Raw genomic sequence first — 14,380 nt, 5'->3', positions numbered from 1 at the left:
ACTGTTTCTAAACTGGGCCAGATTCTTTTGCTTGAACGAGTGCCTTTTCCTGCAGCTACAACGTTGGTTTTACTTGGACTGCATTACAAACTGTACAGAAAAGTGAAGCTAAATCCCTAAACCCATCCCTAAGTCACATGTCCAGGGGCTGTCACAGGGGCGGTTCCGCACCTGTGCTGGGAACTGACGGCAGAGCAAACTGAATTCCCTCGTGCCCCACTCTGCTCCGCGTGCCATCTCTGGGTAATTGGAATTGGCTTATTTTTTTCTCTTCACTAATTGAATTAGTATCTGCTGTCAGTGGCCAGTAAGGAATGTGTCTGCTTATCTGGAGGTTGTTAAAGCGGCTTTGTCCCTTCCCAGGCCAGCCTTGCAGGCAGGACAGAAGCACCAGGCTCCCCATTCCTCTGGGGGGTCATTTATCTTCCTTTTCTCCTGAGAAAGCCAGTCAGCTCCGTGCAGTTTATCTCTGCCTCATGCAAACTGTGATGCTATTGCGCTGAAAACGTCACTGAAATAATGACACTGTATCCTAAATTTCAACAGCAATGGATATGATCAAAGGACTTAAAACTCCGTGAAGATTAGGCCAACTTCAGCTTTTGGGGCTCAGCGCTCCGTGAAGGCCGCCTACGGACAAGTTCTGACGGACAGAACACATCCGGGGCTCCCTGGCGGGGGGAGTCTGAAAAGAAGTCTTAACCTCAACACCGACAGCCCAGCCAGGCTTTGCAAAGTTCACTTTGAGAGGAGCCGGCAAATAAAGAGTCCAACAATGGTCCCGACGTCCCGCACACGGTGACTGCAAGTCCTGGCGTCAGGCTGGGAGTCTGATCCACGGAGAGACAGCACTTTCCGTTTTCATTAAATGATTCTAACCTGGAAGCAGTGTCCTGAAATGATGCTACAGAAGGAAGCTTTATTTAAGGATAGATAGTCTTACAGTTAGGAAGTATGGTGGCCGGAAGAACTCAAGTGACAATTTCTGGTATTACCACGTCATTTGTGTGATAAGATCACAATTTCCTAGGTCAAGAGAAAGCAGTGCTGTGCTGTTTAACAGCAGACTTCTCTCACTGGTCCTGGGAACAGTCAGACAGGATGTCTAAAAGCTTTGTCTCAAGCTTTCACCGTGTCAGCTTCTCTTGGCAGGAAAGTCAGATGGCGAAGCCACAGATCATAGACTCTTAAGGTCACAGACGATGAAATGACTCACACCGTTGATACTTTGCTTACTCACCGTAACACACAAGCCCCATGCTTCATACAGCAGCTCCTGGACAGCAGTTTTCAGCAGAAGAGTCAGGGCTGCAGCTCAGGGATGCGATTTCAATGCAAACAATATCCATTCAACAAACCTCTATGAGCCTCACATCCCAGGGGCCGTTGTACTATCTGTAACGACTGTCCCCTGCAGGGGCTGCCTCCGACACTGGACATGCTTCACGAGGGCCTAGATTGCCACAGGGACACTTTTTCATATGTTCTCCAAATGTTACATTTTCACAGCATCATATAAATGCCAAGTGGGGCAAGAGACAGAGTGGGCATGAGGCTGCCACAGGGACAGAGTGGGCATGAGGTGCCACGCCCTGCCTACCTTTAGCCTGGGGTCCCAGTAAGTCATAAACTGAAGGGGTTTGTTGTCATTTGCTTGATTTTTAGGGCTAAGCCAAAGTTAGTTTTTCAGCGATAAAAGATTGCCTGTAGAAGCTTGCACACCCTGAAAACTATCTTTGTTGCTTTGTTTAAAAACGTTAATCAGTTCAAACGTCTTCTTTGACTGAAGGTGCACACCCCCTCAGAAACAGTGGTCACTCACATTTGCCCAGTTAGCATTTAAATATGACCTTTGCCCCAAAACCCAGGCAGAACATTTGCAAACTGGTTGCTTTGTAGAATGCCACTGAGTAGTCACCTAACAAGCTTTTTCCTAACACATACATGACAAGGAGTAAGTGAAATAAGGGGCCAGGTTCCTGGTCACTGTGCTGTACACCTGCCCTCCCTCCCACCAGGAGCCGTCCTCACCCGGCTGCTCACCTGGGGATCGTCTGGCCCTCTAGGCAGAGAGATCCTCAGCGCACGGCTGTGCTGGTGTCCTTCCCGCCGTCCCGAGTCGCCAGCGTGGAGGAGGGGCCAGTGCTTGGCAGTCAGCAGAGGGCAGGGCCAGCAGGGACCGCGGAGGCCGCACCGCCAGGACGGAGGTCTGGGTTCCGGGGCTGCTGAGAAGTCACGGGGTGCTCCAGAACGTGGGTGATCTAACCTACCTGAGGGTGAACCCGCAATGGTGGGTGGTCTGCCTCTGTTTGGTGAGGTGCCCCCGATACACTGTGCCAGCTTGTTGGCAGTTGAAGGCCCTGGAGCTCCGTCAGAGTCTACAGATTTCTGTGTAGAGGCTTTAACTAAAAGGAGCATGAACTCCAGGCATCCCCAAGCATTTACGCTGGTGTTTGGGGCCCCAGATTACCTTACGTTGCGCTCACTTGCATGACTACCTTTCTTTTAACTCCTGATGGTTCCACAGGCAAAAGCAGTGGCAGTGACTGGGGGTTGGGACTCAGCAGCGGGAGCATTGGCGGTGGTGAGGCCACCGTGACAGCTGCTGTCTCTCAGGTAAGTCTAGGTAAGCACTGGGGTGGCGCCCCCACTGCAATCCCAGATGCCTTGACTAGCTATCGGCCGCGTGGAGGGCTGGAGGGCTCACTGTGCTGGGTGGCCTGACCGCCACCCAATTCAGGCTTATTTCAGGTCTAAGTGGCTGTCACCACCGCACTCAATCACCCCAGGAAAATAAAGGTCTGGGACGCAGCCTGGGGCTGACACCCAGGTCTTCAGGAGGACGGCACAGAGCCTGACCACCAGCCTGACAGGTCCTGCCTCTGCCGGGTTCACAGGACACGACAGGTAGGCGTGGACTCATGCCCCAGAAAACCTTCCCGGGTCTCTCCTCGACCTTTCGATGAGGATACTCAGCCAATGAGACCACGTCACTAAGTTCAGCCTGGACGTCTCCCCCCTTCTCCCTTTTATTACAAAAGTCAGTGTTTTCTGGGAACCCAGTGACCTCTGAGGCTTTCATCTCCAGTGGGGCACCCAGGCTGGCAAGATGTCCCTGCAGAGGCAAAACCCCAGGGAGACGGCAAGCATGGCAGCCCTGAAAGTGCGCGTTCCCGTGGGCGGTGTCCGCTGCAGCTGCAGGGTGGAGGGAGCAGCACGCTTCTCAGCAGCAGTGTCTGGAGGGGCGTCCCCCGGCATGTGGCTTGTCACACCGCCCAGTCACCAGTGTGTGGTTCCTGACCGACCATGGTTTGCAGTGCAGGGCTCTCAGGCAGGCTCAAGTCACAGTGTCTTTCCACGGACACAAAACTGGTTATAAAGCAGGTTTTCTCCTCCCCAATTTTTAACATTGCTCTCTGTCCAATGAGCAACCGAGATGCTACTTCATGCACAGCCGCCACTTCCTCCGTTTCCAGCCTCAGTCCCACCAGCTTCTCCATGATGGTACATAATCGTCTGCTTCCGCTGAGACACGTCCCTGTCGCCATCTCCATTCAGTCAGTGCTTTTTTTTCGGCTCAAAAAAAAAAATCCAAAACCCACTTTCTTACTTTCAACAAGAAAAGGAGAAATATTTTCTGAGTTACTTCATGCAAATGTAATTTCCATTCAAAAATCTATTCAAAACATTATTAAACTATAGATTACCAACTCTAATTCTTCATTCTTCCAACTACGATACCTATTTGTACCTTAGAAAAGAAGTCTCCTTAAGAGTTTTATTCGCTACGGCATGCTCTGCCTCACAGGAAAACAGGTTATGAAGCTTCAAAACAAGACGAAAATCCAAGAGTTTAAAACATGTTTCATTAATGTCGCCTTAGCATAGCCCTTATGTTTCTACATCCCTTTCTTATATTATTTTCTGAAATAGACACATAACCTTAGAACCTCTTGTAGGTAATGGCCCTCCTTTCACGCACCCATTACTCACTTATGGCCCCTTAATGAAGAAATACTCTCTCCTTCCAGGATATTATCTGCAATTGGGTTTTTAAAAAAATTAACAGTCAACCTGCTTCAAAAATAATAAGATCCCACAGGTGAAGTCCTGCTGTGAGACACACGACTGTCACCTTCCCTAAAACAAACTAGAGTCTCGTCTGTCTCTAAGCATAACATGTATCCCCCTGAATGTCACTCCCCATGAACTTGCCACAGTGTTGTTGCGTTTGCATCCCACCAAATGGGAACAATTAATCTCATGCTATCTGGTTGTCTTGACTATAAAAGAAGGAATTTCCATTGATTTCTTGCCATTCCTTTATTTATTGCACAATTATACTTCATTTGAGTCTAGAAACAAAAGAAAGCTGAAGCATTTCCAAAAATAGAATCAGCTACCAATCGTCCAGTCACGGCGTTTACATAAACAGGTGACCCCTCCTGCCCTGATGACTTTGACAGATAACAAGAATGGCGGGGCGGGGGCGGGGTGCATGTGGGAGTGGACACACCTTAGGGGCACTTGCTTTGTGCAGGGCACCATGGGGCCTGGGAAGAAGAGGCCCTGCCTGCAATGGACACACGCCTCGCCCCAGCTCCACCCGTGTCCACCCGGCAGGGCAGGAAGAAGAGGCGCGAAATAAAGTTGGGGAGCAGGACCCAGACACGCTCCTTGTCAGACAGGCTCCATGCAGACCCTTCTGAAGTGCAAGCAACATTCTCCCGAAACAGGCGCCAGCACAGAGGACGTGGGCTCTGTCAGCCTTCACGGGACCTGGGTTTTGCTCAGTCAGAGAGGGGGAAAGGTCTTCCAAATAGAGGGACTGGCATGAGCAAAGATGGAGAAATGAAAATTCACGGCACGTTCCAGGAGCAGCAAGACGTCAGCGATTAATCCTGGACCTTTGAGAAGCGAGTCCCGTCACAGGCTCTCACCGAGACGGGAGCTGCATCCAGTGTGATCCCACTGAGTGTAAGCTCGCTGTCCACCTTCCTTACGCGCGTCTCATTAGGTGAAAATGACAGCACTAGACTGTTTCTCACTCTGACCAGCAAGGTCCTTAGTCCAGCATTGCCACACCTTCTCCTGCAGTTTAACAATCACTTTCAGTGTCATTCTCTGTAGTTCTCTCAGCCCCTAAATTCATTGACAGTCGTCATCTAACCTGATGCAATCGCTCTGAAAACCCTAAGAGGAATTATTGCTGTGGTAGGATCTGTATTCAGGAAAACTGAAATAAATTAGTAAAACCCTTTTCTCAGCTAACCTGGAGTTTTTTTTCTTTTCACTTCAAATTAAGCATTCAGAAGGTAAAATAGTTTCATACTTTGAACTTCATATAGCAGAGGTTATAGAAACCTCTTGGTGAGAACTTCTAAGTTGTATTAAAAAAAAAACACGATACCTTCCAATACACATTCCAAGAAAAAAAATGAGGGGGGGAAATGTACACCAGTGATTCCAAAATCCTCTGGTTCTCTGGAAAATCTTTGCGAGCGTTCATTACAAAGACCCACATTTCATTGTTTTAAATGTTTACTAAAGAAATATCACCAAGAAAGGGGTCCGAATAACACGGAATCCTTGGGGAAACCCTCCTGCTGGCTTTGGAGAAGACAGCGCTGTTTGGGGGCTTGTTTCACCCAGACATGATTTTGTTGCTGTTAAAAAGTCCGTATGTGAGATGGAAGCCACGCTGAGTGAAGAAACGTTGACTTCAAGTAGGGACAATGGAGATTATTTTCAATCTGTTCGTTTCCAGTCCAGGCCATCTGAAAGACATAGAAAAGCAGATTAAAAGAAAACTTCCCGAAGCCATGAGCGGCCACATTGTCCTCCTGTAGCCCCAGAGCTGGTCTGTGTGCGTCTGGATTCTGGGGGTTTCTCGGGGCTGCAGCCATGGCTTGCTGGGAGCCTAGCGTCTACAGTATTGAATGGAAGCTGACCCAACACATCCTGACAGGAGCGTGCTGTCTGCACGTACTGAGGCAGAGAGCAACCTTGAAAGCTTATTTTAAATTGGCTCTTGTTCGGTGTTAATAGTCACTTCATTTCAGTTGATCTAAAGAGGCCCCTTCTGGTCCCATCTGCCCCTTCCTCCGTCTTCTCCCCTCCAACCCAGGCCCCCAACCTTAAGTGTGCTAAACGCTACAGCATTGTAGGAGCCTGCATTGTGTTCCGTTGTAATACTGAATATCGCTCTCAGGGACTGTGTGACGGTTGCCTGCACCCAGACCACCCTCAGCTTAGGCCAAGCACGGCCTTCATCTAGATGCAATGTTTTAAATGAAGCACCATTTATGTATCCATTAAAATACAGTGACTCTATCTGACACCAGCATAGGACTATGGATCTCAGAGGGTTTAATTTCATTGGATTCACACAATAATTCCATACTAAGGCAGGCTGAGCATTATAGTGGATTTGGAACTAAATTTGTTTTAAGAAAAGAAGAAAGAAAAGCAAGACATGAGTTCATGCCCTGTGCTTGCTAATCTACCAGCTACAGGTCACGTAGCTACCCAGCCCCTATGGGGACCTCCCGGAACAAGGTCTGCTGTAAACTGCATGATCTCTGGATTTGCTCCCAACTCGAACATTCTCAGTCTCGTTTTACTGAAGACAACAGATGTTCAAGGAGGACGAACAGATAGTCAAGACCACAGAGTCACGACTAGAACCACGGTTCTCACCCCTCGTCTGTCGTCACCCCACAACACCGTGCACCAGGACACCGGAACAGAAGCGTCAGGCAAAGAGGAAAGGGGACTTTCTCAAGTTCCTTTCCAAACACCAAAATCCGCACTAAGAATGGAGCTAGGTCAAAACTGATGGGCTCTCTACCAGAAACGTACTGATTAACTAAAAACACTACAGATGAGGAGATGGCTCTCACTGGGGGACACTTTTCTCCTTAAAGTGTAACAAATGCTCTGGTCACATCTAACAGTAAATCAAGAAACCACAAATAGGGTGAAATAATAACGTTCCTTTCTCCTTCCACAGGCCAACACTGTGAAATGAATTAACAGGCGGCGAAGAGCTGGTTTGATCTTTAACTAGAACTTGACAGTCTTCCAATCCGTGTTCCCACTTTTGTTCTGGCTCAAGAGGCTCACTCAGCCGTAAGAGTGAGATACAGAAGCAATCTTAGCAGAGGCTCTGGTAGAATAATCTACTGGTCTTCTCTCCACAAAAAAACACAACCACCAAAATGAAATAGACGTACTAGCCAACACTTTTTAAAGACTTGTGTGTGTCCAGCACTGTCTTAAGCGCTTTATAAGCATTATTGCTTTAAATTATCCCACTAACCTATGAGTTAGGTGTTATTACTATGGATGAATAAACCAAGCAACAGACCCAGTTCACACACTTACTCGACAGAGAACAAATTTGTGTGTGACTCTGAATCACCAAAACGGTGCCCTTTCATGGGTTCTACTGTCTATTTCTGACATAGAAGGCACATATACACACACATATACGTACACCACATATGGTGTGTGTATATAATATGTATAATTATTATAAGATGCCTGAATTCACTTGTAAAGAAGAAGAATAAATTGTAGATAACTAGGTGTCATTTTCAGCGTAGTGAGTCACTCTGGAATACCAGACTTGGGTTGCTGTCCTAAAAAAAGGGGGAAAGCTGAGCTAAGCAGGGATATGCACAAAGTCTCACTAAGCACGTCTGTCCCCTTCCTGTTTCACGTGCGGGGAACACAGGAAGGCATTCCAGATGTATTTAGTCTTAGTCACTTTTTAAATGGCCACCAAAATATGATATTCACAATTTTAATACTCTACGAGCATACCTCTTCAGCATCATGTGAATAAATGTCTAATTTTATTTTCATTTGCCGTATAATATTTTCCAGCTTCTGACTGCTGTTCTTCACAATGCAGCTGATATTTCATTTTCATGGTATTTGTTGCTCAGTTTGTTCTTCCTGAATCACCTGTGTTTGCGATGGCTGCCCCAAGGACGGCTGGTCAGGGGATTCCTGTTTGTCAGGTATCCACTCTGGGGATGGCTGTACCAAGGATGACTGTACCAAGGATGACTGTTCGAGCGATTCTTGTTTGTCAGGTATCCACTCTGGGGATGGCTGTACCAAGGACGACGGTTCGAGCGATTCTTGTTCCTCAGGTTTTTCTTCTCGTCGTCTTGGTGATGACGCTGGTGACTGGAGTCCCATTGGTGGCTCTCTGGGCACCTCTGTTTTTCTTGGGGTTTCTGGTAGTGCAAGTGTATTTTTTTCCTCTAGAAAGCCATATGGTTCTTTTCCTAGTTTTCAGTAAACAAAATAAAACAAAATCACCAATAAACATAGTAGCCCTCTAAAGCAAGTGAAATCAATCATAAAATGACAAGCATTGCTACTATACCATCGATTTCACAATGACAGTGCCAGTACTAATAAAAACAATTTTCACGTAGGGGATTACACTTACAATGCGTTTTTATGTACATTATCACTTTTACTAGCATTCGGAAATACGATCTCAAACAAGCATAAACTAGATAAGAGGGGATAGTATGAGAGAAGCTTAGAGAAGCAAGAACAAAAGGTGTGTTACCAAATATGAGTCAAACAGATCCAATGCACTATTTGTTGAAACACTGAAAAGCCATGGGAAAGGCTTGCCATGTTTGTGCACTGCCATCCTCCCAAAATAACCTGCTTTCCTCTTGTTTTCAGAAGCAACACCGGACCCCAATCTAGAAACCCAACTCCAGTACCTCCTCACTCCTCAGATCCATTTTGTGGCCACGTGTGGTCCATCTGCTCTCTCCCCAGAAACCTGTCCCTCGCCGTGCAGCCCCACTGCCTGGGCCAGGCGGCCACCGTGTACCAGACAGGACGCTGTGTGCAGGCAGTGCTTCTCACCTCTCCCTCCCCTGCTGTCAGGCTGGTTATTTTAACCATAAATTTGATCATACCTCTCTGCTTTAACAGTATCTACAGGATAAAGACCAAAGCCCTTAAAATGACACACAAGTCACCAAACTGTGTTCCCTTTCCCAGAGACAGTGCCCAGGCCACCTGCATCCCAGCTCGTCCAAACGTCTAGTTCTGACCAAAGGGCTGTGAGCCAGGATGTGCCTGCCGGTCTGGGCTGAGGGGTGAGTGTCTGATGTAACCTGTCTCTCCTCTCTTCCTGCAGCAAATTCAAAGGTATGTGAGGAAGATGGCAGCATCACAAGGCCAGGGGTCCCCAAGTCACTGCTTGGAAGAAAGACTCCCCAGGAAAGCCTCCATCCCCTGGTATGCTTCGCATGATTGAAAAATACACATTCATTGTGTCAAGTTGCTGAGACTCGGGGTCAAGGATTTATGCTACGACCCTCATTGACACAAAGGACCTTAAGATCCAAACCTTATCTATATCCTGCGTCCTCTCACACAATTCCCCGGACGTTCATTTTTTGTTCCAAGCAGCAAACCAGTTGCAGCGCCCTCCCGCCGTGGTCAGTGTTCTGTGCCATGCGCACATGCTGACCCTTTGCCCAGCATCCCCTTCCGACACCTCAGACTGGCAAGTTCCTGCTGGTCCTTCACGACTATTTGAACAGTCCTGCCCTCGGCAATCCTGCAGCCTCTCTCCTAGGCCCAGGCTAGGCCCAGACACTCAGCCACCCTCTCTGCAGAAAATCTACAGGTGTCCAACATAAACCTCTCGCTGTCTATACCTCTGCACCCCAACCCCAGGTAAATGAGTGTCCCAAGACTAGCAGGACGGGGTCTGGCTCATATGTCCCCTCCGAGCATGCACTGCAGAGCCAGAATCGGCAGCTCCACACTGCTGGGTCCCGCGTTGGAAGAATGATTGACTGGCATGTGAGTCCTGGCTCCTCCACTGAGTTTCACAGTCGTCCTGGGCAAGTCGCCTTCCTTTTCTGGCTTTTGGTTATTTCTTGAAAAATAGAGGCTAAAGTGTGGATCTTTAAAAATGTAGGGTTATGGTGATATGTGAATGAAGCACCTAGTGAACTGTAAAAGTGGATATATACATGGAATGGTGCTCAGCATCACATCCAAGTGTAAATAGGAAAAAGAGGGGATGGTAGACGAGAAAGTAAACCTGTCCCAAGGGAGTTCCTGATTACACGCCACGTGAAAGGCACAGGCCCTGAGAGCTCTGGGGGGGTTGGAACTGCCCTTCCCAAAGCCAGGAGCACTTCCAGGCTGCTCCCCACACTCCCCACCAGCTCAGCGACCCCTCCCTCCCACTCCCCCACTGCAGGTGGGCGATTTTGTCTCAAGTCCCTTTACCCCTAGAACCGAGACCTCGAGCAACTTGCCCACAGCGATTGTGTCTTTTTCATCTGTGTTTCTCAAGCACCCAGCTCAGCCTGACACATAAAAAGTACTCAGAAAATGTCTGATACGTGAAAGAATAAAATGAAAGAATAACGACTGAACCAGCAGTCCACTGTGGGACTCCACACCTCAAACACTCCTAAAAACAAAAAATTAGGATGTCCAAAATTAAAGTAGAATCAAGATATTAAAGTATCTTTATATGATTAATATATTAGCATAAAAACATAATAAAATTACATTAGACATTAATATAAAGTAAATTAGCATGTGTGCTGTATTAGTATAGAACGAAATGTACTTCAAAGCTCCCTGGGTTGCCCTTGTCTTTCAGGCCAATCACCAGTGCGGTATTTCCAGCACTGCACACGTCTCTGCTCTGTTTTCTTTCAGAATTGAACCCAAAGTCCGACCGGCCTCCAAATGGAGCTAGAAATTGTCACTTCGGTGCTCTCATTCATCTGAGTCTCCTGTGTGAAACTTGTACTTCTTATCACAAGGGTCAGGAGTTTGAATCTTTTCTCTTCTCTACTTCCTTCTCCTTCTCTTTTTCTCCTTTTCTTTTTCTTTTTTTTTTTTTTACGAAAAATGAGAAGGGCAAATGCAGTAACATTAAAATGATTGCGTGACTGAACCATGAAAGTCCGCCTGCACCGAACTGCAGGCTGAGACAGTGCCACCATCTGGTGAGTCAACACCTTCATTTGTCGACTCACCTAAAAAGTGTGCCACAGAATATGGCCTAGAGGGGTTACTGTGCAGTTACGAAAGGGTAAGCAGCTTGTTCAAAGCCAAATACACACGTGGGAGGCTACCTGTAAATGGAAGCGAGGGCGGGGGAGTGGGGGGCTAATGAACAAAGTGACCCCACTGTGGATATCCTGGGGGTGGGCCTCACAAATGGACAAAGCGAGCCCAGAGCGTGCCCCATAAATGAGCATCGATAATTTCCTCTCTTACCAGGAAACGGAACCATTTTTTTATTCTTGCGGACATTCTTGAGAGATGCTGAAAAAAAACAGAGGGGGGGAGGAAAATCCAGATGTTAATAAACTGACCGGATGGTTTACATACCATGAGTTTTTATGTGAGATCTGCGGCTGAAAGAGTTACTGTGGCTGAAAGCCAGTTTCGGTAAAAGTATAACCGTGTTTGTTATACAGAAAGTCATGCCAGTGTTAGGCACATTGTAGTTTCTTAGACTGCAGGGCAACTGGCAGAACTTTGATCTTATTTTTCATTCCTCTAATGAAAAGGCATATTTTAGTCACGGTGTTGTGTTTGCTTTTTGTTTTTGTTGTTTTTTTTAACTCCTTCCTCATGCAGTTTCATAGCAGGAAGTCACAGGCGTATGGCGGCATTTCCTTTGCTCCAGACAAGATTTAGTAGGTAACAGAGTCCCTCCAGTTAGACCAGTAAGCCATAAAATGCAGGTGTCGGGTCTACTCCATGAAAAACCAGAAAATGTAAACCATCTCAGCTTACTCAGCGGCAGCTTTGCAAAACCCTCCATAGCAAATAGCAATGAAAATAGAATATTCAGCCTCCAGCGAAGAATGCTGCAACTAGAAATGTATAACTTACACCAACACGCGCAGACCAAACACACCAATACGCAAAGCGCACCGTCGTCAAGGCAGGGAACCCTCTGCACATCTGCCCCCGCAAGCATCTCACCTGACAACTCTGCTTGGGCTGCAGGAGTCGCTGCCAGGCTCCAACGTGGCACGAGAGCACATCCTGGTACAGACACATGGCCCGAGGGTATCTGTCTGGTGTCACGTTTCCAGCGGCATCATTAACACAGAAATGGTTCTGCTAATAAGCACTTCGGCTAAATTGAACTCAGGAGCCAAATAACTTGGCTGACGCTGTCCTGAAGACCTGACACTTTGGCAAATGAAACGAAAAGATGTGCCAGAGCAGCTGGAGAAAGGAATTCGAGAAGCCGTTAGAAGAGCTGATTGGAGAGATTAAATTGCCAGCAGTGGCAGCTGGGGGAATCTCAAAATTGGAGCAGAGAAAAAAAGTGAACAAGAACGAAGAGTTTCAAGGGAAGGCTGGTTTTGATGACAACCGTGGGCGGTCACAGGCCACCAGGACTGCAGCAGCTGGATGACATCAGTAAAACCACTGCTTTTGTCCACAGAGAACCCCATCAATTGTCCATCTGAAAGCACTGTGTGACTCGGGCGTGTTGGAAGTCCTGTGTTCAACACCCGCTTTGAAACCTTGCTTTCATTTTCACTCATTTTAGTGACTGCCAGCATTTACCGCAGCTGCTGGTTAGGAATGAAGACGGCAGGCTCACATGTGAACATAAATCCAACGTTTTGGGTTACGGTATAATTAGTTGGTGAAAAGTTAGGAACCCAAAGTCAGATAGTGTTTCATTTTTGTATTTGGTGACTTGTATTTTGTATTAGGCATCTGATTCCTCAGTGGCCTAGAAATCAGCAAAGGCATATGAATCGTATCAGTCTCATTGGAAAGGAATGACAGCTTACTACGCTGTAGGTTTTATACCTGTGAAATTTGCCAACAAATTCAACAAAAGCATGTGGTGAAAGCAGGGAAGAATGTTTCCTAGGACCATTCAGGTGGCGAATGTTCCCACCTGAAGGTTTGACTCATAGCAACAAGAAAATGTCAACAAGAGGGTTAGTCAAATTCAGGGGATCCCAGATGGCTGGACACTAAAGCAGGACATTGATGAAGGTTCCCCACAAACAGAAGAACCAGGAGACACATATTCCTGTCACAACACATTAAAGCAGACGTGGAGAGCTCCTGAAGTCCCAAAGGAGCAAAGTGAGAATGAAGATGGTTTTAAAGTTTTCAATACACCTTTGATGACTTTCCTCACTTACCATCCCAGCTGCGCCAAATGCTGTCAGTGCCGCAGACGAGGGAAATACTGTTCAGAGACGTTAAGTGACTTACTTCAGACCCCACAGATATCAAGGGCGACCCCAGAACCTGCACCCCACACCCCCCACTGCACGTGTGGTTGATTTAAACCATTAAGGTTCATTTTAATGCTCAGTTCCTCTGATTAATATTTTGCTTCTCCTTTTCAATTCTCAAATAGTCTAAAAACAATTTTTAAATAATTACATGCCAACGCTGTTGTACAATTTTACTTTATCCAATGGCAGCTTCTCCAGAACCATTTTGAAAGAGGGCTGTCTACAAACAAGAGAAAACCAACACCATTTTTATGGCTACCAGGAAGCAAAGGAAATGGCCTGTATTTTGTCACTAAGGAGGGAAGCTGCCATAAAATCCAACTCATAATTGCTAAGAAACTTTTTTTTTTTTTTTTATTGGGTAACAGTGTGTTTTGGTTTTTTTCCAGGACCCATCAGCTCAGTAGAGTCACTGTCCTTCAATCTAGCTGCAGAGGGCGCAGCTCAGCTCCAAGTCCAGTCGTCATTTTCAATCTAGCTGTGGAGGGCACAGCCCACCATCCCATGTGGGAATCGAACTGGCAACATTGGTGTTAAGAGCTGGCGCTTTAACCAACTGAGCCATTCAGCCACCCCAAAACTATTTTTATAAGACTAAAAAGGTCATTTAATCTGGACTAAGATTATTTACCCTCGGAGACTAGAGAAGGGATCATAGAGATCAAGTACTACACAGGAAGAGAGAGATTTCAGACGCTCAGAAACAATTCCTGTTTGGTAGAAAGAAAGGGATCTAAGGAGGAAAAGGTACAGTGAACACTTTTGTCTGGAATTATTTGGATGCTGTTCCGTCTGAAGGCAAAGACTCTGGCTTCAGAACTCAAATAGCCCCAGGCGAACGAAAGCCAATCCCACCACACCGCTCAAGTGACCACTGAGCTCTTGTCCCCAGGGCTGCTGTCCCCAACATCACCTCTGGATTCTCCATCCAGCCTCAGCATGGGGGGGTGGGGGCGGGGTGGGGGGAGATGGGCAGCTCTCTGCACTGACTCATCAGTCTAGAAAAGATGATGGGAAGAGGTGAACCACACGCTGATTTCACAAAGTCAGCCCGACTTGGAACCGAATGGGAG

General features: G+C 47.0%; 1 protein-coding gene and 1 long non-coding RNA gene across 2 annotated transcripts in view; one reads left to right on the top strand and one right to left on the bottom strand.

Annotated features, from left to right (window-relative positions):
- Positions 1–1,912: 1,912 nt before the first annotated feature.
- On the top strand, positions 1,913–4,668 carry LOC141571493 (uncharacterized). The gene is made up of 4 exons (XR_012496229.1): positions 1,913–2,252; positions 2,528–2,616; positions 2,752–2,907; positions 4,541–4,668. It is a non-coding gene; the product is annotated as an uncharacterized LOC141571493 (long non-coding RNA).
- DCDC2C (doublecortin domain containing 2C) overlaps positions 4,305–14,380 on the bottom strand; it is a 67,436-nt gene continuing 57,360 nt past the window's right edge. The window contains exons 11-13 of the mRNA XM_074331650.1: positions 11,299–11,346; positions 7,828–8,300; positions 4,305–5,777 (exon numbers count right to left, since the gene is read on the bottom strand). Coding sequence (XP_074187751.1) covers positions 8,277–8,300; positions 11,299–11,346 — 72 coding nt within the window. The 3' untranslated portion in view covers positions 4,305–5,777; positions 7,828–8,276. The remainder of the gene's footprint in view (positions 5,778–7,827; positions 8,301–11,298; positions 11,347–14,380) is intronic.

The sequence above is a fragment of the Rhinolophus sinicus genome, linkage group LG05 (genome assembly GCF_036562045.2).
Source record: "Rhinolophus sinicus isolate RSC01 linkage group LG05, ASM3656204v1, whole genome shotgun sequence".
Classification (NCBI taxonomy): Eukaryota; Metazoa; Chordata; class Mammalia; order Chiroptera; family Rhinolophidae; genus Rhinolophus; species Rhinolophus sinicus.
Note: the sequence above shows the minus strand (reverse complement) of the source record. Positions and strands in the feature narration are given on the sequence as shown.